Source organism: Scyliorhinus torazame, chromosome 4 (assembly GCF_047496885.1).
Source record: "Scyliorhinus torazame isolate Kashiwa2021f chromosome 4, sScyTor2.1, whole genome shotgun sequence".
Lineage (NCBI taxonomy): Eukaryota > Metazoa > Chordata > Chondrichthyes > Carcharhiniformes > Scyliorhinidae > Scyliorhinus > Scyliorhinus torazame.
Window position 1 is genome coordinate 44,795,203 of NC_092710.1, and position 23,086 is coordinate 44,818,288.

General features: G+C 47.8%; 1 protein-coding gene across 1 annotated transcript in view; it reads left to right on the top strand.

The window, feature by feature from the left end:
• Positions 1 to 23,086, top strand: part of LOC140411323 (uncharacterized) — a 196,212-nt gene that overhangs the window by 117,400 nt on the left and 55,726 nt on the right. The window contains exon 16 of the mRNA XM_072500444.1: positions 16,465 to 16,490. Within this exon, the coding sequence (XP_072356545.1) occupies positions 16,465 to 16,490 (26 nt within the window). The remainder of the gene's footprint in view (positions 1 to 16,464; positions 16,491 to 23,086) is intronic.

Consider the following 23,086-nt stretch of genomic DNA (forward strand, 5'->3'; position numbering starts at 1 on the left):
CATTATAAGATAGAAGACACTTCTGTAATATGTGCACATCTAATTTATGACAATGAAGAAGCAAGGTGTGGATTTAATGCCACAACTAATTGTACAATGGGAACAATATGGGCCTCAAAAGAAAAACCCATATTGCATACATGGGTGATGGGAGATATTGTATAACCACAGGACAACAAAAATTCCAATGGCAACAACCGGGTATGTCCCTGATGCTCGATTAATAACTCTAGAAGCGAGATTGGAGATAATTGAAGGCTTTATTACACTAGATGTTTCCCCCAGCAGCACAGGTACAGAAGGCAGCTGCTGGGGCGACATGGGCTCTTATACCCCGCCTTGCTGGGCGGAGCCAGCAGACAGGCTTAACCAATGAGAACAGAGTACCTTCTACACCAATGGTCTTCCGGCATTACAGAGTACCGTAATACCTCTAATACTGACTACCACAGTCCCCTGGTCAACCATTCCGTGTTTACACCCCAAATACCAACAAGAATAGGGAACGTAGAACTGGTTGAAATATATAAGAGAGAAACAGCTGATAGTCAAATTACGGACAACATAAAAGATAATGTAACAGAATGCTTGAATTGTTTCTCTTATACAATCCCATCACTACCAGAGCAACTGATCAGAATTCGGAGATGGTTGACAGCTTCAAATTTCTCAGTGTGCACATCACCAACAACCTGTCCTGGTCCAGCTATGTCGGCACTACGGCCAAGAAAGCACAACAGCGCCTTTACTTCCTCAGGGAACTAAGGAAATTCAGCATATCCACATTGACTCTCACCAATTTTTACAGATGCACCACAAAAAGCATCCCATCTGGCTGCATCACAGCCTGGTATGGCAACTGCTCGGCCCAAGATGGTAAGAAACTTCAGAGAGTCGTGAACACCGCCCAGTCCATCACGCGAACCTGCCTCCCATCCATTGACTCCGTCTACACCTCCTGCTGCCTTGGGAACGCGGGCAGCATAATCAAAGACCCCCTCCCACCCGGGTTATTCGCTCTTCCAATATCTTCCGTCAGGCAGGAGAAACACACTAATAGGTTCAAAGGCAGCTTCTTTCCCATTGTTGCCAGACTCTTGAATGACCCTCTTATGGACTGATCTCTTCACACATATTCTCCACTGAGTAGTACACTCTGTATGCTTCACCCAATGCCTGTGTCCATGTATTTACATTTATGACAACTATTATTATTATTACATTGTGTATTTATGTATGTCCTGTGTTTTTTCATGTATAGAACGTTCTGTCTGGACTGTACGCAGAACAATACTTTTCACTGTACCTCGGTGCACATGACAATAAATCTAAATCTAAATCCACAATACACAAGTAGTCAGGATAAAGGTTAACAACATGTTTCCCTAACTCGACCTAAGGACGACACACATCTGTTAGGTCTGACACAAGTAGGGATGTTGGCGAGGAATCCACAGAAAGATGAAGAGTAGATAAAAGTAGGTAACACTTACTCTGCCTGGGTGAACATATGTAACTTGTTGAGCATAACGTTTAAGACGGATAAGATCAAATGTAAACAATATTCTTGTCTGTGTGGCCTGAACTGTAGAAATGTTCCCTGATTTACATTGGGCAAAGTCAACTCCGGAGGTCTTTCTCTGAAGTTCTGCTCTCCCAACCCGTTGGTCAATAAGTGGTCATTCTGTGCCTGAGACTCCTCCGGTCATTTCGTGAAAAAGGAAAATTACAACAACAGCCGATGAAGAAAGAGAAAAATAAGAGTATCTGCTGAAAAATAAATCAAACTTGGTTCATTCAACATAACATACACTTTACAGACTGATCAGACCATTTTTGTTCAAGTGCTCAGGCAGGTTTTAGTGACTCCCTGCAATTGATGTTGGACCATAACTTTGTGGAGAGAGAGCGGAGCTAACGTTTCGAGTCTGGATGACCCTGTCAATTTGACTCAAAACTTTAGCTCCCTCCTCTCTCCACACATGCTGTCAGACCTCCTGAGGTTGTCCAGCATTTTCTGTTTTTGCCTCAGATTCCAGCATCCACGGTAATTTTCTTTCACCTTGTACCTAATCGCATGTGACTGGATTCTCCGACCATTGACTGGTGACGGGACTCTCTCGTCCATCTGGCAGCATACCCCATCCCACAGGTTTCCCGTCGGTCTGGAGTGGCTACAAAGGGAATTCCCATAGACAGCAGGAAGACCAAACAATTCCACTGCCAGCGAATGACGGGCCAGCTCCCTCCGCCACAGGACCATCTGACCCTTGTTTTTCAGTTGTGCCTTTGCTGAGCACTGACCTTTGTTCTCCTATTAACACATTCTGCTATCTTACCTTTATGCCACTATTAGCACTTCTCTAGTCTGTAATGCCACCATTGACACACTCTTTGTCTTGTATCTATGACACCTTGGTCAATCTCGCCTCAGGTCCGACCTATCTCTGACCTTCTATTCTACTTCAGCCACCTCTCCAACTATATAATTCATTCCATTTCTATGCCTCTCCAGTTCTGTACAAGGTTTATATGGACTTGAAACGTTAACTCTGTTTCTCTTGCCACAGATGCTGCCTGACCTGCCGAGTTTATGCAACATTTTCTGTTTCTATTTTAGTTCCTATTTTGAATTAATGTTGTTCATCAAAGTGTATTTTTTATTTTTAGCGAGATGTTTACAACGATTTGGAGGCTGATGCGCAATCAATTACTCTCGAGACAAGGTGAGTCATAACTAATAGGCTTTAATCTGCTAGAACTCTTCCCCAGCAGCTTCGATACAGAAAGTGAAGGCTGCTGGGACGGTATTGGTTCTTATACTCCGCCTCTCGGGGCGGAGCTATGTACATTAGCCAATGGTAGACTCCTGGGTCTAGCCAATGGTCATCCACCTCTCGGGTACCGCAATACCTGGTATTACCACAGAGGCAATCCAAATTCCATAAGATCAACTCATAACAATGAAAATGCTCCTGGGAGGTAGCAAATGGTGCATTAAAAGTTTTCTTTTTCTTTTTTTTTGTAATTTAAATATATTTTATTCAAGATTTTTTGGCCAAACATAACAGGACGTAGTGATTCTTTTAAACAACAATAAAGCAATATAAATAACAGTGGCCAATTTTAAACAAATAAATAAATAATATATGAACAGAAACAAAAACCAAACTAAATGGCAACTGCCTTGTCCAAAATAAATACTCTCCAAAGATACGATCCAACAGTCCAATATACATTACCTAAAACAAGTGCCTATACATATACAATAACATCCCTGAGAGTCCGACCGATTCCTCCCCCGCAACCCCCTGGGTTGCTGCTGTTGTCTCCTTCTTTTCCATTCCCTCTATCTTTCTGTGAGGTAGTCGACGAACGGTTGCCACCGCCTGGTGAACCCTTGAGCCGAACCCCTTAGCACGAACTTAATCCGTTCTAACTTTATAAACCCTGCCATGTTGTTTATCCAGGTCTCCACACCTGGGGGTTTGGCTTCCTTCCACATTAACAATATCCTGCGCCGGGCTACTAGGGACGCAAAGGCCAAAACATCAGCCTCTCTCGCCTCCTGCACTCCTGGCTCTTCTGCAACCCCAAATATAGCCAAACGCCAGCTTGGCTCGACCCGGACCCCCACCACCTTCGAAAGCACCTTTGCCACCCCCACCCAAAACCCCTGTAGTGCCGGGCATGACCAGAACATGTGGGCGTGATTCGCTGGGCTTCTCGAGCATCTCGCACACCTATCCTCTACCCCAAAACATTTATTGAGCCGTGCTCCAGTCATATGCGCCCTGTGTAACACCTTAAATTGTATCAGGCTTAGCCTGGCACACGAGGACGATGAGTTTACCCTACGTAGGGCATCAGCCCACAGCCCCTCCTCAATCTCCTCCCCCAGCTCTTCCCATTTCCCTTTCAGTTCATCTACCATGATCTCCCCCTCGTCCCTCATTTCCCTATATATGTCCGACACCTTACCATCCCCCACCCATGTCTCTGAGATCACTCTATCCTGCGTCGGGGGCTGCGGGAATTCCCTCACCTGTTGCCTCGCAAAAGCCCTCAGTTGCATATAGCGGAATGCATTCCCTTGGGGCACCCCATATTTTTCGGTCAGCGCTCCCAGACTTGCAAACGTCCCATCTACAAACAGATCTCTCAATTGTGTTACTCCTGCTCTTTGCCATGTTCCAAATCCCCCATCCATTCTCCCCGGAGCAAACCTATGGTTATTTCTTATCGGGGACCACACCGAGGCTCCCGTCTTTCCCCTATGCCGTCTCCACTGCCCCCAAATTTTCAATGTAGCCACCACCACCGGGTTTGTGGTGTATTTCTTCGGTGAGAACGGCAACGGTGCCATCACCATAGCTTGTAGGCTAGTCCCACTGCAGGACGCCCTCTCCAATCTCTTCCACGCCGCTCCCTCCTCTTCTCCCATCCACTTACACACCATTGAAATATTGGCGGCCCAGTAGTACTCACTTAGGCTCGGTAGTGCCAGCCCCCCCCTGTCCCTACTACACTGCAAAAATCCCCTCCTCACTCTCGGGGTCTTCCGGGCCCACACAAAACTCATAATACTCTTCTCGATTCTTTTGAAAAAAGCCTTCGTGACCACCACCGGGAGGCACTGAAACACAAAAAGGAATCTCGGGAGGACCACCATTTTAACCGCCTGCATCCTCCCTGCCAGTGACAGGGACACCATGTCCCATCTCTTAAAGTCCTCCATCTGTTCCACCAACCGCGTTAAATTAAGCCGATGTAATGTACCCCAATTCTTGGCTATCTGGATCCCCAAGTACCGAAAGTCCCTTGTTACCTTCCTCAACGGTAAGTCCTCTATTTCTCTGCTCTGCTCCCCTGGATGCACCACAAACAACTCACTTTTCCCCATGTTCAATTTATACCCTGAAAAATCCCCAAACTCCCCAAGTATCCGCATTATCTCTGGCATCCCCTCCGCCGCGTCCGCCACATATAGCAACAAATCATCCGCATACAGAGATACCCGGTGTTCTTCTCCTCCCCTGAGTACTCCCCTCCACTTCCTGGAACCCCTCAATGCTATGGCCAGGGGCTCAATCGCCAGTGCAAACAATAACGGGGACAGAGGACATCCCTGCCTCGTCCCTCTATGGAGCCGAAAATAATCAGACCCCCGTCCATTCGTGACCGCGCTCGCCATCGGGGCCCTATACAGCAACTGTACCCATCTGATATACCCATCTCCAAAGCCAAATCTCCTCAGCACCTCCCACAAATAATCCCACTCCACTCTATCAAATGCTTTCTCGGCATCCATCGCCACCACTATCTCCGCTTCCCCCTCTGGTGGGGGCATCATCATTACCCCTAGCAGCCTCCATATATTTGTATTCAACTGTCTCCCCTTCACAAACCCAGTTTGGTCCTCATGAACCACCCCCGGGACACAATCCTCTATCCTCATTGCCATTACCTTGGCCAGAATCTTAGCGCCCACATTCAGGAGGGAAATAGGCCTATAGGACCCGCATTGCAGCGGGTCTTTTTCCTTCTTTAGGAGGAGCGATATCGTTGCCTCTGACATAGTCGGGGGCAGCTGCCCCCTTTCCCTCGCCTCATTAAAGGTTCTCGTCAGTAGCAGGGCCAGCAAGTCCATATATTTCCTGTAGAATTCAACTGGGAATCCGTCTGGTCCCGGGGCCTTCCCTGCCTGCATGCTCACAATCCCTTTCACTACTTCCTCCGTCTCAATCTGTGCTCCCAGTCCCACCCTCTCCTGCTCCTCCACCTTAGGAAATTCCAACTGATCCAGAAAGCACATCATTCTCTCCTTCCCATCCGGGGGCTGAGCTTCATATAATCTTTCATAAAATGCCTTGAACACTCCATTCACTCTCTCCGCTCCCCGCTCCATCTCTCCCTCCTCATCTCTCACCCCCCCTATCTCCCTCACTGCTCCCCTTTTCCTCAGTTGGTGGGCCAGCAACCTGCTCGCCTTCTCCCCATATTCGTACTGTACACCCTGTGCCTTCCTCCATTGTGCCTCTGCATTACCCGTAGTCAACAAGTCAAATTCTACATGTAGCCTTTGCCTTTCCCTGTACAGTCCCTCCTCCGGTGCCTCCGCATATTGTCTGTCCACCCTCAGAAGTTCTTTCAACAACCGCTCCCTTTCCCTACCCTCCTGCTTTCCTTTATGTGCCCTAATAGATATCAGCTCCCCTTTAACCACTGCCTTCAGCGCCTCCCAGACCACTCCCACCTGAACCTCCCCATTATCATTGAGTTCCAAGTACCTTTCAATACACCCCTGCACCCTTAAACACACACCCTCATCTGCCAATAATCCCATGTCCATTCTCCAGGGTGGACGCTGTTCTTTTTCCTCCCCTATCTCCAGGTCCACCCAGTGTGGAGCGTGATCCGAAATAGCTATAGCCGTGTACTCCGTCCCCGTCACCTTCGGGATCAGTGCCCTTCCCAAAACAAAAAAGTCTATCCGTGAATAAACTTTGTGGACATAGGAGAAAAACGAAAACTCCTTACTCCTAGGTCTACTTAATCTCCAGGGGTCTACTCCTCCCATCTGCTCCATAAAGTCCTTAAGCACCCTAGCTGCAGCCGGCCTCCTTCCGGTCCTGGACCTCGATCTGTCCAGCCCTGGGTCCAGCACCGTATTAAAATCTCCACCCATTACCAACTTCCCCACCTCTAGGTCCGGGATACGTCCTAACATACGCCTCATAAAGTTGGCATCATTCCAGTTCGGGGCATATACGTTCACTAAGACCACCGCCTCCCCTTGCAATTTGCCACTCACCATCACGTATCTGCCCCCACTATCCGCCACTATGGTCTTTGCCTCAAACATTACCCGCTTCCCCACTAGTATAGCCACCCCCCTGTTTTTTGAGTCTAGCCCCGAATGAAACACCTGCCCCACCCATCCTTTGCGTAGTCTGACCTGGTCTATCAGTTTCAGATGCTTCTCCTGCAGCATAACCACATCTGCCTTAAGTTTCTTTAGGTGTGCAAGTACCCGTGCCCTCTTTATCGGCCCGTTCAGCCCTCTCACATTCCACGTGATCAGCCGGGTTGGGGGGCTCTTTACCCCCCCCCCCCCCTTGTCGACTAGCCATCTCCTTTTTCAATCCAGCTCCTCACCCGGTTCCCACGTAGCCGTATCTCCCCCCAACGGCGCCCTCCCGCCCCGACCACCCCACCCCATACCAGCTCCCCCTTCTCCCCAGCAGCAGCAACCCAGTTAACCCCCCCCCCCCTCACTAGCGTAATTGCACCCCCCATGTTGCTCCCAGAAGTCAGCAAACTCTGGCCGACCTCGGCTTCCCCCCGTGACCTCGGCTCCCACTGTGCGAGGCCCCCTCCTTCCTGCTTCCCTGTTCCTGCCATGATTACCATAGCGCAGAAACAAAGCCCGCGCTTCCCATTTGGCCCCGCCCCCAATGGCCGGCGCCCCCAGCTCCTCCTCCCTCCCCCCCTCCCCCACAACATGGAGAAGAGAGAAAATTTACAGGGTCGCAGGATTAACAACTTGGGAAATCATCTTTTCCCCCTCTTCACCCCACATATTCGCCCCACCACTTTGTCCCAAACGTTCTTTTTCTAGCCCGCTTATTCCAGTTTCTCCTCGACAATAAATGTCCACGCCTCTTCTGCCGTTTCAAAGTAGTGGTGTTTCCCTTGATGTGTGACCCACAGTCTTGCCGGCTGCAGCATTCCAAATTTAACCTTCCTTTTGTGCAGCACCGCCTTGGCCCGATTAAAGCTTGCCCTCCTTCTCGCCACCTCCGCACTCCAATCTTGATATACGCGGATCACCGCGTTCTCCCACCTACTGCTCCAAGTTTTCTTTGCCCATCTGAGGACCATCTCTCTGTCCTTATATCGGAGAAATCTCACCGCTATGGCTCGAGGAATTTCTCCAGCCCTCGGTCTTCGCGCCATAACTCGATAGGCTCCCTCCACCTCCAACGGGCCCGTCGGGGCCTCCGATCCCATTAACGAGTGCAGCATCGTGCTCACATATGCCCCAACGTCCGCCCCTTCTGCACCTTCGGGAAGACCAAGAATCCTTAAATTCTTCCTCCTCGCATTATTCTCCAGCACCTCCAGCCTTTCCACACACCTTTTGTGTTGGGCCTCGTGCATCTCTGTCTTCACCACCAGGCCCTGTATGTCGTCCTCATTCTCAGCAGCCTTTGCCTTCACGACCCAAAGCTCCTGGGTCTTTTGCTCCTCCTTTAGCCCTTCAATCGCCTGTAATATCGGGGCCAACAGCTCCTTCTTCATCTCCTTTTTAAGTTCTTCCACGCAACGCCGCAGGAACACTTGTTGGTCAGGGCCCCATATTAAACTGCCTCCTTCCGACGCCATCTTGCTTTGTGCCTGCCTTCCTGGCCGCTGCTCTAGAGGATCCACCGCAATCCGGCCACTTTCCTCTCCTTTTTCTATCCGTGTCCAGGGGGAATTCCCTTCTGGTTTACCGCACAGTGTTTTTAGCCGTTAAAATTGCCGTTGGGGCTCCTATTAAGAGCCCCAAAGTCCTTTCCACCGGGAGCTGACGGAACGTGCGACTTAGTTGGTCATCGCCGCACCCGGAAGCCTCCATTAAAAGTTTTCTTTAAAATACTGAATAATTTTTCTGCAAGGGGGGCTCAAACCTGCAAAGGGAAACCAGTCCAACACCATAACCACTCGGCCATCACACCTATCCTATGCACGTTTAATCAACAAATCAATCAAACATTGAGTTCCTGCGGCCGGAAGCAAGAACGGAAAATAATTTAAATGTAGGCAAGTGAAGCAGTATCCGCACAGGAGAAAAGGTTCATCTTTTAGGTCGACATCCTGTCCTTTCAACAAAAGATAAAGTTCCATGCTGCTGGCTCTGCGTCGTGGCCGTTTTGTTCCTCAGAAGAAGAATTGAGCGGTGAACTGAACAAGCTGGTCCATCAGCCCATTGGTCGAAAAATTAAACTCTGCGATGTACGCTATAAGCTATGGGTTCTCACGATCGAAAGATGAATAGAAATTCTTTAGGTTGTAGCAGTCGTGGATTTGGAAGGTGTGTCTGAAGGGGCTGAGTGAGTTCCTGCAGAGCATCTTGCAGATGGTACAAACTGCTACTGGTGTGCATTGCGGGTGGATGGAGTGAATGCTTGTGGAAGGGGTGCCAATTGTTAGGTGAATTGGACATTCTGAATTCTCCCTCAGTGTGCCCAATCAGGTGCCGTAGTGTGGCAACTAGCGGCTTTTCACAGTAACTTCATTGCAGTGTTAACATAAGCCTTCTTGTGACACTAATAAAGATTATTATTAATCAAGCGTTTGGATGATGTCGAGCTTCTTGAGTGTTGTTGGAGCTGCAGTCATCCGGGCAAATGGAGAGTATTCAATCACACTCCTGACTAGTACGTGGTGGACAGGCTTCAGGGAGTCGGGTGGTGATTTACATGCCGCAGGATTCCTAACCTCTGACCTGCTCTTGTACCCAGATAGTTAGTACCAGTCCTACCCATTGTTTATCCTGATTTGGCTACCCGCACTTACAGTTCACCAACATATTTAACCAGGCCCCACGTCTTCATGTGCATGCAATGTAAACCTAATTTGGGCCGATCGTATTCTAATTGTGTGGAGATGGGGTGAGCACAGTAAGAAGTCTTACAACACCAGGTTAAAGTCCAACAGGTTTGTTTCGAATCACTAGCTTTCGGAGCACTACTTCAGCGTCGTGGCGACAGCGCGATTGGCGCCGATCCTCTGGTCGCTGGAGAATCGGTGGCCCGGGTCGGAGCGGCGTGGCGGGACCAGCGCCCCCCCTCCGGCGATTCTCCGACCAGGCACAGCATCGGAGAAGACCACCCCTTGTGTAAGCTTTGAACCTCAAATATGAAGCTATAAGTCACGGATTTGCACTGAGCCAGGGATGGTGGGTGTGCGGGGACATTGGGGAGGGGTGGAAGCTGCTCTCTGTGACAAGCCCGGGTTAATGGCTGCCATCTTAAGAGGGGGCAACGATGGGCAGCACGGTGGCGCACCGGGTTGGCCCTGCTGCCTCACGGCGCCGAGGTCCCAGGTTCGATCCTGGCTCTGGGTCACTGTCCGTGTGGAGTTTGCACATTCTCCCCGTGTCTGATTGGGTTTCGCCCCCCACGACCCAAAAGATGTGCAGGGTAGGTGAATTGGTCACACTAAAATTGCCCCTGAATTGGAAAAATGAATTGGGCGCTCTAAATTAAAAACAAAAAAAGAGGGGGAAACGAGCAGCAGAGTAGAAGCAAAGTCGACACTGCCTGGCAGCAGGAGGAGAAATGGTTCTAAATTTGTCACCTGAGGAAGGAGCAGTGCTCCGAAAACTCATGATTCGAAACAAACCTGTTGGACTTTGCCCTGGTGTTGTAAGACTTCTCACTGTATCCTGGACTGACAGTGAGGGATTCTGGAGACTGTTTTTACAGGAGATTAGAAGAAAACGCAGTCCAAGGGAAGTATCGTCTCTTTGGAATTTCTACTCTACTTGCAGTTTGAACTTTTGCAAACGCCTTTCACAGGATTACAAGAGGAGGGTGTGCAACAGGGAGCTCAAAACAAACATCACATCGAAATATGACAGAAATCAGAGCCTGAATATCAGCACAGAATACGTTTCATTGTGGAAGGAGAAACTGTTGTCTATTCTGTCTGTGAGAAAAGATTTCAAACACCATTGTGACTGGAAAAGCACCAAGAATCATACAATCACCCGAGTGAGAATGTCCAGTGCTCTGACGAGAAAGAGATTTAACCAGTTACGCAGCCTGAAAAACCATCGCACCATTAACACTGGCGAAAGGCCAATCTCCATTCTGTATGTGGGAAGAGATTACTAAGTCCTCCCACTTTCTGGCACATCAGCAAGTTCACACTGATAAAAGGCCTTTTCAATGTTCAGACTAAGAAGAAATTTAAATTCCGAATTGATATTGTGCTCTGTGGTTCTAGATTATCCTACCAGTGGAAATATCCTCTCCACATTCACTCTATCCAGGCCTCGTAGTAAAAACAAGAACAAACAAAGAACAAAGAAATGTACAGCACAGGAACAGGCCCTTCGGCCCCCCAAGCCCGTGCCGACCGTGCTGCCCGACTAAACTACAATCTTCTACACTTCCTGGGTCCGTATCCCTCTATTCCCATCCTATTCATGTATTTGTCAAGATGCCCCTTAAATGTCACTATCGTCCCTGCTTCCACCACCTCCTCCGGTAGCGAGTTCCAGGCACCCACTACCCCCTGCGAAAAAAACTTGCCTCGTACATCTGCTCAAAACCTCGTAGTAGCCTGTATGTTTCAATAAAATCCCCCCTCATCATGGTATAGACCCAGAGTGCTCAACCCTTCCTCATACGACCAGCTCTTCATTTCAGGGATCATTCTTGTGAACCCTTTCCAAGGCCAGCACATCCTTCCTTAGATATAGGGCCCGAAATGGCTCACAATACTCCAAATGGGGTCTGACCAGAGCCTTATATAGCCTCAGAAGTACATCCCTGCTCTTGTATTCTAACCCTCTCGACATGAATGCTAACATTGCATTTGCCTTCTTAACTGCCGACTGAACCTGCACATTAACCTTAAGAGAATCTTGAACAAGGACTCCTGAGTCCCTTTGACCTCTGATTTCCGAACCATTTCCCCATTTAGAAAATAGTCTATGCCTCCATTTCTCCTTCCAAAGTGCATAACCTCACACTTTTCCACATTGTATTCTATCTGCCACTTTGCCCACTCTCCCATCCTGTCCAAGTCCTTCTGCAGCCCCCCTGCTTCCTCAATTCTTACCTGTCCCTCTACATAGCTTTGTATCATGTGCCAACTTAGCAACAGTGCCTTCAGTTCCTTCCAAATCGTTCATGTGTATTGTGAAAAGTTGTGATCACAGCACCGACCCCTGAAGTGTGATGGAGAGCACACTGTCGCAGAATTTAGTTTAGAATAAGGACAAATATAAGCAGCAGAAATTAATACATCAAGTGTTTTAATTCAAAGTGGAATAAAACCACATCAACAGATAGGTGTTTCAAACTTAACTAACAGGCGCAAAAACTTTACCTGACCCCGAGGATCATTTAACCATCGCAGACAACTGCAGGATAAGGAGGATCCTTGGATTGACAGCCCATAAATTCTTCAAATTACTTTCCTGCAATTATAAATTCTTCAAATTAACTTCCTGCAATTATAACCACAAGTTATGCACGGGAACGTATATTAGAAGATAGCAACTAGAATAAATAAAACAAACTTCTTTCTTGGACATATAAACTTTGACACTTAAGATAACGCCATTTGGAATAGTGGCTATCTGGACAACGATATATTTCAGAATCCCTGATTGAAAATAGACAGAAGTAGAAATGTGTCTCAAACAACTCCCTGTCCGACCATATATCTTAGACACCTGACATTCAAGCAGACCCGAAGATCATTAAATCACATTATTCTTGATAAACCACAAACCTGGCCATTTGGCTGTAGGAAATTGCCCAGTACGGAAGATAATACCCAGGAAAATCAATTCACTGAATAGGGAGAATTATGTATAAAAACAAGTAGATTGACAGAATCAGTACTCACTCTCTCCTGCTGGAGTGCAGTCAAAGTTCTATTCTTCCGCCTGCTTCGTCAAAATAAAGACCAGCGTGGTTTTTGGAAGTATGTTTCTATTAAACTTCTAAGAAATGTATCAGAATTTGATATGAGATACTTTAGGATTTTCCATGTTTAGATATATCCTTCTCTTAGAGAAGTTAGTTTGTTAGCAGATAACAAAGGACTGTTAACCGATTTATATTTTTAACTCTGCAATTCTGTATGTATCAATTGAGAGTATTTTACAATAATATACTATTAGCAATTAAAATGTGCAGTCTTACGCTCAATAAGTTTTAGATCCTAGACACTCACTTAGGAAGTCTTAAATGACAAGGATCCACGACCGACAGAGGTAGGGGGTTTAGTCATGAGTGACATATTCGAGCTTCTTCCATTAAAAAGTAACTGAAATCCTGTTTAACTGTTTGAGACACAGAAAAGTAACCTCCCCTCGTGAGAGCTATTCTGAGTCTTTACAGAGAAACAGATTTCTCTCTTGAAATGAAAATCACTTATTGTCACAAGTAGGCTTCAATGAAGTTACTGTGAAAAGCCCCTAGTCGCCACATTCCAGCACCTGTTCAGGGAGGCTGTTACGGGAGTTGAACCATGCTGCTGGCCTGCCTTGATCTGCTGTCAAAGCCAACGATTTAGCCCTGTGCTAAACAGCCCCACAGCTGCCTTTTGGTAGCTTAACCTGATATAGGTTAGTAGGATAGTCCCTTCTGTTGCCAGTCGGCACCAATAATGTTGCCAATTAATAATGATGCTCTTTAGAGTCGCCAGGTATCAAATGATCAAGGCAGTATCGATCAAAGGACCACAAAACACGTTAATCAGTTTAAGTTCAAAGATGGTTTATTTACACACAAGGATTACTTTGACATGCAACACAAAATACTACAAGTTAAACTACACCTAACAATACAATAACCTATACTTAACTTCAGGGCAACGGGCTCTATGCAGATGGACAAGGACTTTGTCCGGATCTTGCGTGGCTGGGTGGAAGAAGTAGCTCTGTTTCTGGAGGGCTCATCCGTCTGGGAGCGATCGTTGGTCTTGAACGTGTCTGTCTGGTTGTTATGCTGCACTTGGGTTGGCATAGGCCGGATCCAAGAGAGACCGAGCACATGGCTGTGTCTCTTCTTATCCCTCTGGGATTTCGCGCTCTTTGGGGCGGTCCTTAACTTGGACAGGCTTCGATCACTGCCTTCGATTTTGGTCAATAAAGGGGTGGGTGCCTTGATGGCTGGGCGTGTCCTTAATGGTCATTGACCTTGGCTGTTTCAGCTCCCTGAGTAAAGGGAGTGGCGCCGATTAGTCTGTATCTGTATCGGTTACCTGAGTACAGTTCTTTTGTTCTGGGGAAATGGTCCATTAGAATGCATTAGAATGCGTCTAGCTATCTGGGTTGCAAATACGCACACAAGCTCTGAGTCTGTCTGAGTCCTGGGTTGGCCATAATTCCCAATGGTCCTTTGCAGCTGGCCATCTGAGGTGGCTACACTTCGGATCCGGAATACCTACACCTCTCACAGAGGCACACCACTAGTCACCGGCTGCCATCCTGAAAAAGACCCCTTTTCCCCACTCTCTGCCTTCTGCCAGTCAGTCAACCCTCTATCCATGCCAGGATCTTACCCTTAACACATGGGCTCTTAACTTATTTAACAGTCTCCTGTGCAACACTTTGTAAAAGGCCTTCTGGAAATCTAAATAAATCGCATATACTGGTTCTCCTTTGCCTAACTTCATTGTTACCTCCTCAAAGAACCCAAATAGATTTGTCAGACATGACCTCCCCTTGACGAAGCCGGGCTGACTCAATCCTATTTTATCATGCACTTCCAAGTACTCCGCAACCTCATCTTTAATAAGGGACTCTAAAATCTTACCAATGACCGAAGTCAGGCAAACCAGCCGATAATTTCCCGTCTTCTGCTTCCTCCTTTCTTAAACAGCAGTGTTACATGAGCTAATTTCCAGTCCTCTGAGACCCTTCCTGCCTCCAGTGATCCCTGAAAGATCATCACCAATGCCTCCACAATCTCCTCAGCTATTTCCTTCAAAACCTCGGGTCTGGTCCATCTGGTCCAGGTGATAAATCCACCTTCAGACCTTTCAGTTTCCCCAGAACCTTCTCCTCAGTGATGGCCACTACACTCACCTCTGCCCCCGGATCCTCCTGGAGCTCTGGCATCCCACTGGTGCCTTTCACTGTGAACATTGACGCAAAGGAACGATTCAGTTCCTCTGCCATTTCTTTGTTTCCTATTATTACATCTTCAGCCTCATTTTACAGTGGTCCAACGTCTATTTTTACCTTTTATATATTGAATAAAACTCTTCCTATTTTCTTTATATTATTAGCTAGCTTACACTCATATTTCATCTTCTTCCCCCTTATTGCTTTTTTAGTTGTCCTCTGCCTACTTTTAAAGGCGTCCAAATCCTCTGGCTTCCCACTAATCCTCGCCATTTTGTATGCTTTTTCTTTTGCTTTTATGGTGTCCTTGACTTCCCTTGCCAGCCATGGATGCCTCGTCCTCCCCTGACCTTGTTTCCTCCTCCTTCGGATGTATGCCTGTTGTGCCTCCCGAATAACCCCCAAAAACTCCTGCCATTGCTGTTCCACTGCCTTCCCTGCTCGGCTCCCCCTCCAATCAACTCTGTCCAGCTCCTCCCTCTTGTCTTTGTAGTTACCAGGGTTTTTTTACCTTTGCGGTTCCTCAACTCAGCCCACACAGATTCTATGCCTTCTGATCCTATGTCGCTCCTTGCTATCGATTTAACTTCATTCCTTACAAAGAATGCAACCCCGCCCCCTTTGCCCATCTTCCTGTGCTTTCGATAGGACACATATCCTTGTATATTTAGATCCCAGCCCTGCTCCCCTTGCAGCCACGTCTCTGTGATGCCCACAACATCGTTACGGCCAATTTCAATGTGCGCCACAAGCTCATTTACCTTGTTCCGTATCCTGCGTGCATTTAGGTACAACACCCTCAGTCATGAATTGACCACCTCCCTTCTCATACTTAAGGGGCTGGTTTAGCACACTGGGCTAAATCGCTGGCTTTGAAAGCAGACCAAGGCAGGCCAGCAGCACGGTTCAATTCCTGCACCAGGCGCCGGAATGTGGCAACTCGGGGCGCAGTAACTTCATTTGAAGCCTACTTGTGACAATAAGTGATTTTCATTTCACTTGTCACCTCTTTTGCTCTGCCTGAGGTTAGATTCCTGCTCTCTGCTCTCTATACTCTCTGTTCTATTACCGTGGTCTGGAAACTTTACAAACCTCTCCTGAGCCTTCGGGCTCCTATAATTAGTTGAAAGTCCTCAGCATTAACCTGCACTTCTACTCTCTCCTTTAACTTTGATTTTCCAATTCTCCATACAACTGAACGCTCCCATTGTCATTGGGACAATTCGACAAAAGAAATTACAGGCGGAAATGTGGCAATTTATTTCTAACCTCTTTTGCCATTTTACTTATTGGTAGAAGGTGAAATATTACATTCGTGAACAGGGCTTTTCCCCCTCACACACAGTTGCGAATTGTCAAACCGGTTTGGTTTGATTGCAACAGCAAGGCCTCTCTGCTGGAGCATGTGAGGAATGTTGGAGCTGACATCATTCTCGGGCCAACCGCAGGTTTCACTCTGGGGGCTGGGCTCTGAATCTCACAAAGCAAGGAGCAAGTCACTTTTACAAGGTGCAATTTGCTGAAGTCGAACAAAGCACTTGTAGCCCACTGGTTCTGATGAAATAACGACGACGCAACTAGCACAGTCGACACGGAAATAACGAGGCAGAAAATCCTTTTCTGGATCAAGGTAAGGTCCTAAGTCCCAATTCAATCTTTCATTTGTTTTAATGTTCCTTTTGGCGTGGGGGTTGTTGTTCCCAGAGGGGGGGGTGGTCCAATTCATCCCAGGATGCCAAATCCCTCTGTGTGAAGATGGAACAGCTAAACATCTGTTAAGGGGCAAACGACAGGAATGCAAACTCTGGAATTTACCCCAACCTGATTCAATTATGCTTCGTCCCCACATTGGAATTTACGATTCAGTAAATTCGACAAAGTAAAGATGGGGAGGACATGGCTCCCTGTAACTCTGGGTGGGTTTTCACAGACTGAGCTACCTGGTGAATTTTTATTTTGTTAATTAGAGGCGGAACCATCACTTCACACCGAGTGTAGAGTTTAACGTGTGATGAGGAAGTAATTCCACTGGAGAAGGAACAAAGGAGATTTACCAGTGTGGTAGTATGTATTGGGGGTCATGTGGGACTGGAAGCCCTAATGTCATTGGCTGACAGATCCTGGGTCCTGGTTGGCCGTTGACCTCAAGCTCCGCCCTGAAGGCGGAGTATAAGAAGCCGGAGTCTTTCCCCGCAGGCCAGTTTACTATCGAGCTGCGGGGGAACAGACACGCTTAATAAAGCCTCATCGACTTCACTCCATTCGTCTCACGGAGTCTTTGTGCGCTACAACCAGGATGTTGCCAGGACTGGAAAACGCATCTATGAGGAAAGCATAGAAACCCTACAGGACAGAAGAGGCCATTCAGCACATCGTGTCTGCACCAACCCTCTGAAAGTGTACCCGACCCGACTGCCCCCACCCTATCCCCATAGCCCCACCTAACCTGCACATCCCTGGACACAAAGGGGCAATGTGTTTGTTATCGTGGTCAATCCACCGAACCTGCACATCTTTGGACTGTGGGAGGAAACCGGAGCACCCGGAGGAAACCCACGCACACACGGGGAGGATGTGCAGACTCCGCACAGACAGTCACCCAAGGGTGGAATTGAGCCCGGGTCTCTGGTGCTGTGAGGCAGCAGTGCTAACCACAGGGCGATGGGAACCAGAGCAGTAGGTCAGCAGGTGAAATAACTGAGGGGGAACTAGAGAATAAGGCCAGTAAGACTAAAAATAAGAGAGGCAGGGAGAAGTTGGTGAACACAGTGGGACTGGTGGTCTGAAGTGCATTTGTTTCAACGCAAGTATTGACAGGCAGAGAGATCTGGGCGTACAGGTCCACACATGACTGAAAGTGACAACGTAGGTGGATAAAGCAGTCAAGAAGGCATACGGCATGCTTGCCTTCATTGGTCGGGGCATTGAGTATAACAATTGGCAAGTTATGCTGCAGCTGTACAGGGCCTTAGTTAGGCCATACGTAGAATATTGCCATACCACCAGAAGGATGTGGAGGCTTTGGAAAGGGTGAAGAAGAGGTTTATCAGGATGTTGCCTGGTCTGGAGGGTATTACCTACGAGTACAGTTTGGAAAACTCAGATTGTTTTCACTGGAACAACAAAGATTGAAGGTGACCTGGTCAGGGTTTACTAAATTCTGAATAGCATGGACAGAGTGGATAGTCAGATGCTTTTTCCCATGTTGGAAAAGTCAATTACATGGGGACATAGGTTTCAGTTGTGAGGGGCAAAGTTTAGAGGAGATGTGCAAGGCAGGTTAGTTACACAGAAGGTGGTGAGTGCTTGGAAAGCGTTTCTGGGTGAGGGGGTGAAAGAAGATGTGATAACGCCGTTTAAGAGGCATCTTGAAAAATACATGGAAGGATGGGAATAGAGAGATACGGACCCTGGAAGTGCAAGAGGTTTTAGGTGAGACAGGCATCATGATCGATGGAGGTTTGGAGGGCCGAAGGACCTGTTCCTGTACTGTTCTGTTCTTTGTATTCTGTGTCACCGAGCCGCCCTTGATTGGATAGGATTAGGAACAGAGGAGGGTGAGGGGAGATTTGATTGTGATGAACAAAATTGTGCTGCAGAGGGGAGGAGTAAAAAGTATGGGAATGCAATTGTTATCGGGGATTCAATTGTAAGGGGAATAGATCGGCATTTCTGTAGCCACAAACAAGTCTCCAGGATATAATGTTGCCTCCCTGGTGCTAGGGTAAAGATGTCTCAGAGCGGTTACAGGACATTCTGGAGGGGTACGGTTAACAGCCGGTGTTTGTGGTACACGTTGATGCAAATTACACAGGTAAAAAAAAGTGATGAGGTCCTAAAAGCAGAATTGAAGTTAGGAAGACAGTTGAGAAGTTGGACCTCAAAGGTCAGTAAAATTCTAGAGCGCATTATAAATAATTTATCGCAGAGCAATTGAAAAGCAGTGGCAGAATCGGACTTGAATTTACAAACGGGAAATCATGGGCGGAATTCTCTACCCCCCACGCCGGGCGGGAGAATCGTCGGGGCGCCGCTTGTGTCCCATCACGCCGCCCCGACGCCCGCACGTGATTCTCTCTACCCCCCCAAACCGGCGCGGCGAGAATCACGGCTGGCCGCTGGGAGAATCGCCGCTCGCCGTTTGCAACGGGTGAGCGGCGATTCTCCGGCCCGAATGGGCGAGCGGCCTGCCCAACGTGACGGGTTCCCGCCGGCGCCATCCACACCTGGTCGCTGTCGGCGGGAAAAGCGCGGGAACGCTGTGGGGGGGTGGCCTGTGGGGAGGGTTCCTGCACCGGGGCGGGCGTCAAATGGGGTCTGGCCCGCAATCGGTGCCCACCGATCGGCGGGCCGGTCTCTCTGAAGGAGGACCTCCTTTCCTCCACCGCCCCACAAGATCCATCAGACATCTTCTAGCGGGGCGGCCTCGGGGAGGACCGCAACCGCACATGTGCGGGTTGGCGCCGGCCAGCCCGCGCATGCACGGGTGACGTCATTTACGTGGCGCCGGCCGCGTCATTTACGCGGCACCGCTCTTACGCGGCACCAAGGCCCGGCACGCGTAAATGACGCGACGCCGCTCCTAGCCCCCCGGGGGCGGTAGAGTAGGGGGCTGGGAGTGGGCTCCGACGCGGGAGTGAAACACTCCGGTTTTCACTCCGGCGTCAGCACTTCGACTCCCAATGGGAGAATTGCACCCCATGCTTGGCAAATCAACTGAAATTTTTCGAGGGGATGTAACTCGTAAGGGTTGATGAGGGGGAGCCCATGGATGTGGTTTATTTTGACTTTTAGAAGTTTTTTGAAAAAGTTCTACATAAGAGATTTGTGTGTGAAATTAAAGCACATGGAATTGGGGGCAGTGCACTGAGATGGATATCAAACTGGTTGGCAGACAAGAAACAAAGAGTGGGAATGAACGGATCTTTTTCCGAATTGCAGGCAGTGACTAGTGGGGTAATCAGGATCAATTGTTGGACCGCAGCTGTTGATAATTCTTACGGATGATTTAGATCAGGGATTGAAGTGTACTTTCTCCAAATTTGCAGAAGACACAAAGCTGGGTGGGAGGGTGAGCTGTGAGGAGGATGCAGAGATCCTTCAGTGTGAATTGGACAAGTCGAGTGAGTGGGCAAATGTCTGGCAAATGCAGTACAATGTCAATAAATCTGAGATTATCCACTTTGGTAGAAAAAAACAGGAAGGCACATTACTATCTGAATGGCTATAGATTGAGAAAGAGGAATATGCAATGAGACTTGGGTGTTTTTGTGTACCAGTCGCTGAAAGCAAGCATGTACGTGCAGCAGGCGCTAAAGAAGGCAAATGCTATGTTGACCTTCATAAAGAGGATTCAAGTACAGGAGCAGGATGCGTTGCTGCAATTGTACAGGGATTTGGTGAGACCATACCTGGTATATTGTGTGCAGTTTTGTTCTCTTTGTCTGAGGAAGGGAGTCCTTGCTACAGAGGGAATGCAGTGAAGGTTAACCAGACTGATTCCCGGGATGGTGGAACAAACATTTGAGGAAAGGTTGAGTCGGTTAAGATATTATTCGCTTGAGTTAAGAAGAATAAGTGGGGAAATCTCTTAATAACCTTTAAAATTCAACAGGAATGGACAGGGGAGATGCAGGAAGGATGTTCCCCATGGTGGGGGAGTCCAGAGCCAAGGGTCACAGTCTGACGATATGCGGTAGACCATTTAGGACAGAGATTAGGGGAAATATTTTCACCATAGAGCGATGAGCCGATGGAATTCTCTGCCACAGGAAATAGTTGAGGCCCAAACATTGTATGTTTTCAAGAAGGAGTTAGATAAAGCTCTTGGGCTGAAAGGGATCAAAGGATATGGCAGGAAGGTGGGAACAGACTATTGAGTCGGCTGACCAGTCATGATCATAATAACAATAATAATGGTTTTTATCATAATGAATCATAATGAATGGTAGAGTTAACGTGCCGAATGGCCTTCTCCGGCACCTATATTCTATATTTCTCCATTAATATCCTCAAGTACAGAAATCTAAAGTTTACTGAGAGTAAACTGTGTCCAAGTTACTGAACTTGTCGGTAGAAGGTGAAATATTACCTTCATAAACAGAGTTTTGTTTCCCCCCCCCCCCCCCCCCCCCCCCCCACCCCCACCCACACACAGTTGCGAATTGTCAAAACTGGTTTGGTTTGATTTCAACAGCAAGTCCTCTCTGCTGGAGCATGTGAGGAATTTTGGAGCTGACATCATTCTCGGGCCAACCGCAGTTTTCACTCTAGGGGCTGGGCTCTGAATCTCCCAAAGCAAGGAGCAAGTCACACTTTCAAGGTGCAATTTGCTGAAGTCGAACAAGGAACTTGTAGCCCATTGGTTCTAATGAACTGACAACGATGCAACATTCTCCACGGAAATAGAGAGGCAGAAAATCCTTTGCAGGATCAAGGTAAGGTCCTAAGTCCCAATTCAATATTTTATTTGTTTTAATGTTCCTTTTGGCGTGGGGGTTGTAGTTCCCCGAGGCAGGGGGCGGGGGGGGGGGGGGTCCAATTTATCCCAGGATGCCAAATCCCTCCTCTGTGTGAAGATGAAACAGTTAAATTTCTGTTAAGGGGCAAAAGACAGGAATGCAAACTCTGGAATTTACCCCAACCTGGTTCAACTGTGCCAGTTCAAATTTACAATTCAGTAAAGAGGGGGAGGCTATGGTTCCCTGTAACTCTGGGTGGATTTTCACGGACTGAGCTATCTGGTACCTTGTGAATGTTTATTTTGTTAATTAGAGGCAGAACCACTTCACACCGAGTGTCGAGTTTAACGAGTGATTAGGAAGTAATTACACTGGGAGTGGGAATAAAGGAGATTTACCAGGATGGTGCCAGGACTGGAAAATTTGGCTATGAGGAAACCATAGAATCCCTGCAGGGTAGAAGGAGGCCATTCGGCCTATCTAGTCTGCTAACCGCAGGATGGTGGGAACCAGAGCAATGGGTCAGCAGGTGAAATAACTGAGGGGGGACTAGAAAATAAGGCCAGTAAGACTAAGAACAAGAGCAGACAGGGAGAAGTTGGTGAACACAGCAGGACTGGTGGTCTGAAGCACATTTGTTTCAACGCAAGAAGTATAACAGGTAAAGCAGATGAACTTAGAGCTTGCATTGGGAACTGTGATGTTGTTGGTATTACACAGACTTGGTTGAGGTTTTGTGAAGGAGAGGTCATGCCTCATGAATTTGAATCTGTTTTTTGAGGGACTGACAAAGAACAAAGAACAAAGAAATGTACAGCACAGGAACAGGCCCTTCGGCCCTCCAAGCCCGTGCCGACCATACTGCCCGACTAAACTACAATCTTCTACACTTCCTGGGTCCGTATCCTTCTATTCCCATCCTATTCATATATTTGTCAAGATGCCCCTTAAATGTCCGTATCGTCCCTGCTTCCACTACCTCCTCCGGTAGTGAGTTCCAGGCACCCACTACCCTCTGCGTAAAAAACTTGCCTCGTACATCTACTCTAAACTTTGCCCCTCTCACCTTAAACCTATGCCCCCTAGTAATTGACCCCTCTACCCTGGGGAAAAGCCTCTGACTATCCACTCTGTCTATGCCCCTCATAATTTTGTATACCTCTATCAGGTCGCCCCTCAACCTCCTTCGTTCCAGTGAGAACAAACCGAGTTTATTCAATCGCTCCTCATAGCTTATGCCCTCCATACCAGGCAACATTCTGGTAAATCTCTTCTGCACCCTCTCTAAAGCCTCCACATCCTTCTGGTAGTGTGGCGACCAGAATTGAACACTATACTCCAAGTGTGGCCTAACTAAGGTTCTATACCAAAGATAATTCATGTAGCGAGCATTAACTGGAGACTTACTTGGTTGGCGGCAGCTGAGACAGGCTACTGGAGAGGGTACAGAAGAGGTTTACCAGGATGTTACCTGGAGTGGAGGGTATTAGCTATGAGGACAAGTTGGATAAACTGGGATTGTTTTCACTGGACCAATGAAAATTGAGGGACGACCTGATAGAGGATTCGTCAAGTATGAATGGCATGGACAGAGTGGATAGTCAGACGCTTTTCTCCAGGGTGGGAAAGTCAATTATTAGGGGGACATAGGTTTAAGGTGTGAGGGGCAAAGTTTAGAGGAGATGTGCAAGGCAGGTTGTTTACACAGAGGGTGATGGGTGCTTGGGACGCACTGCTGAGGAAGGTGGTCCAAGCAGATACAATA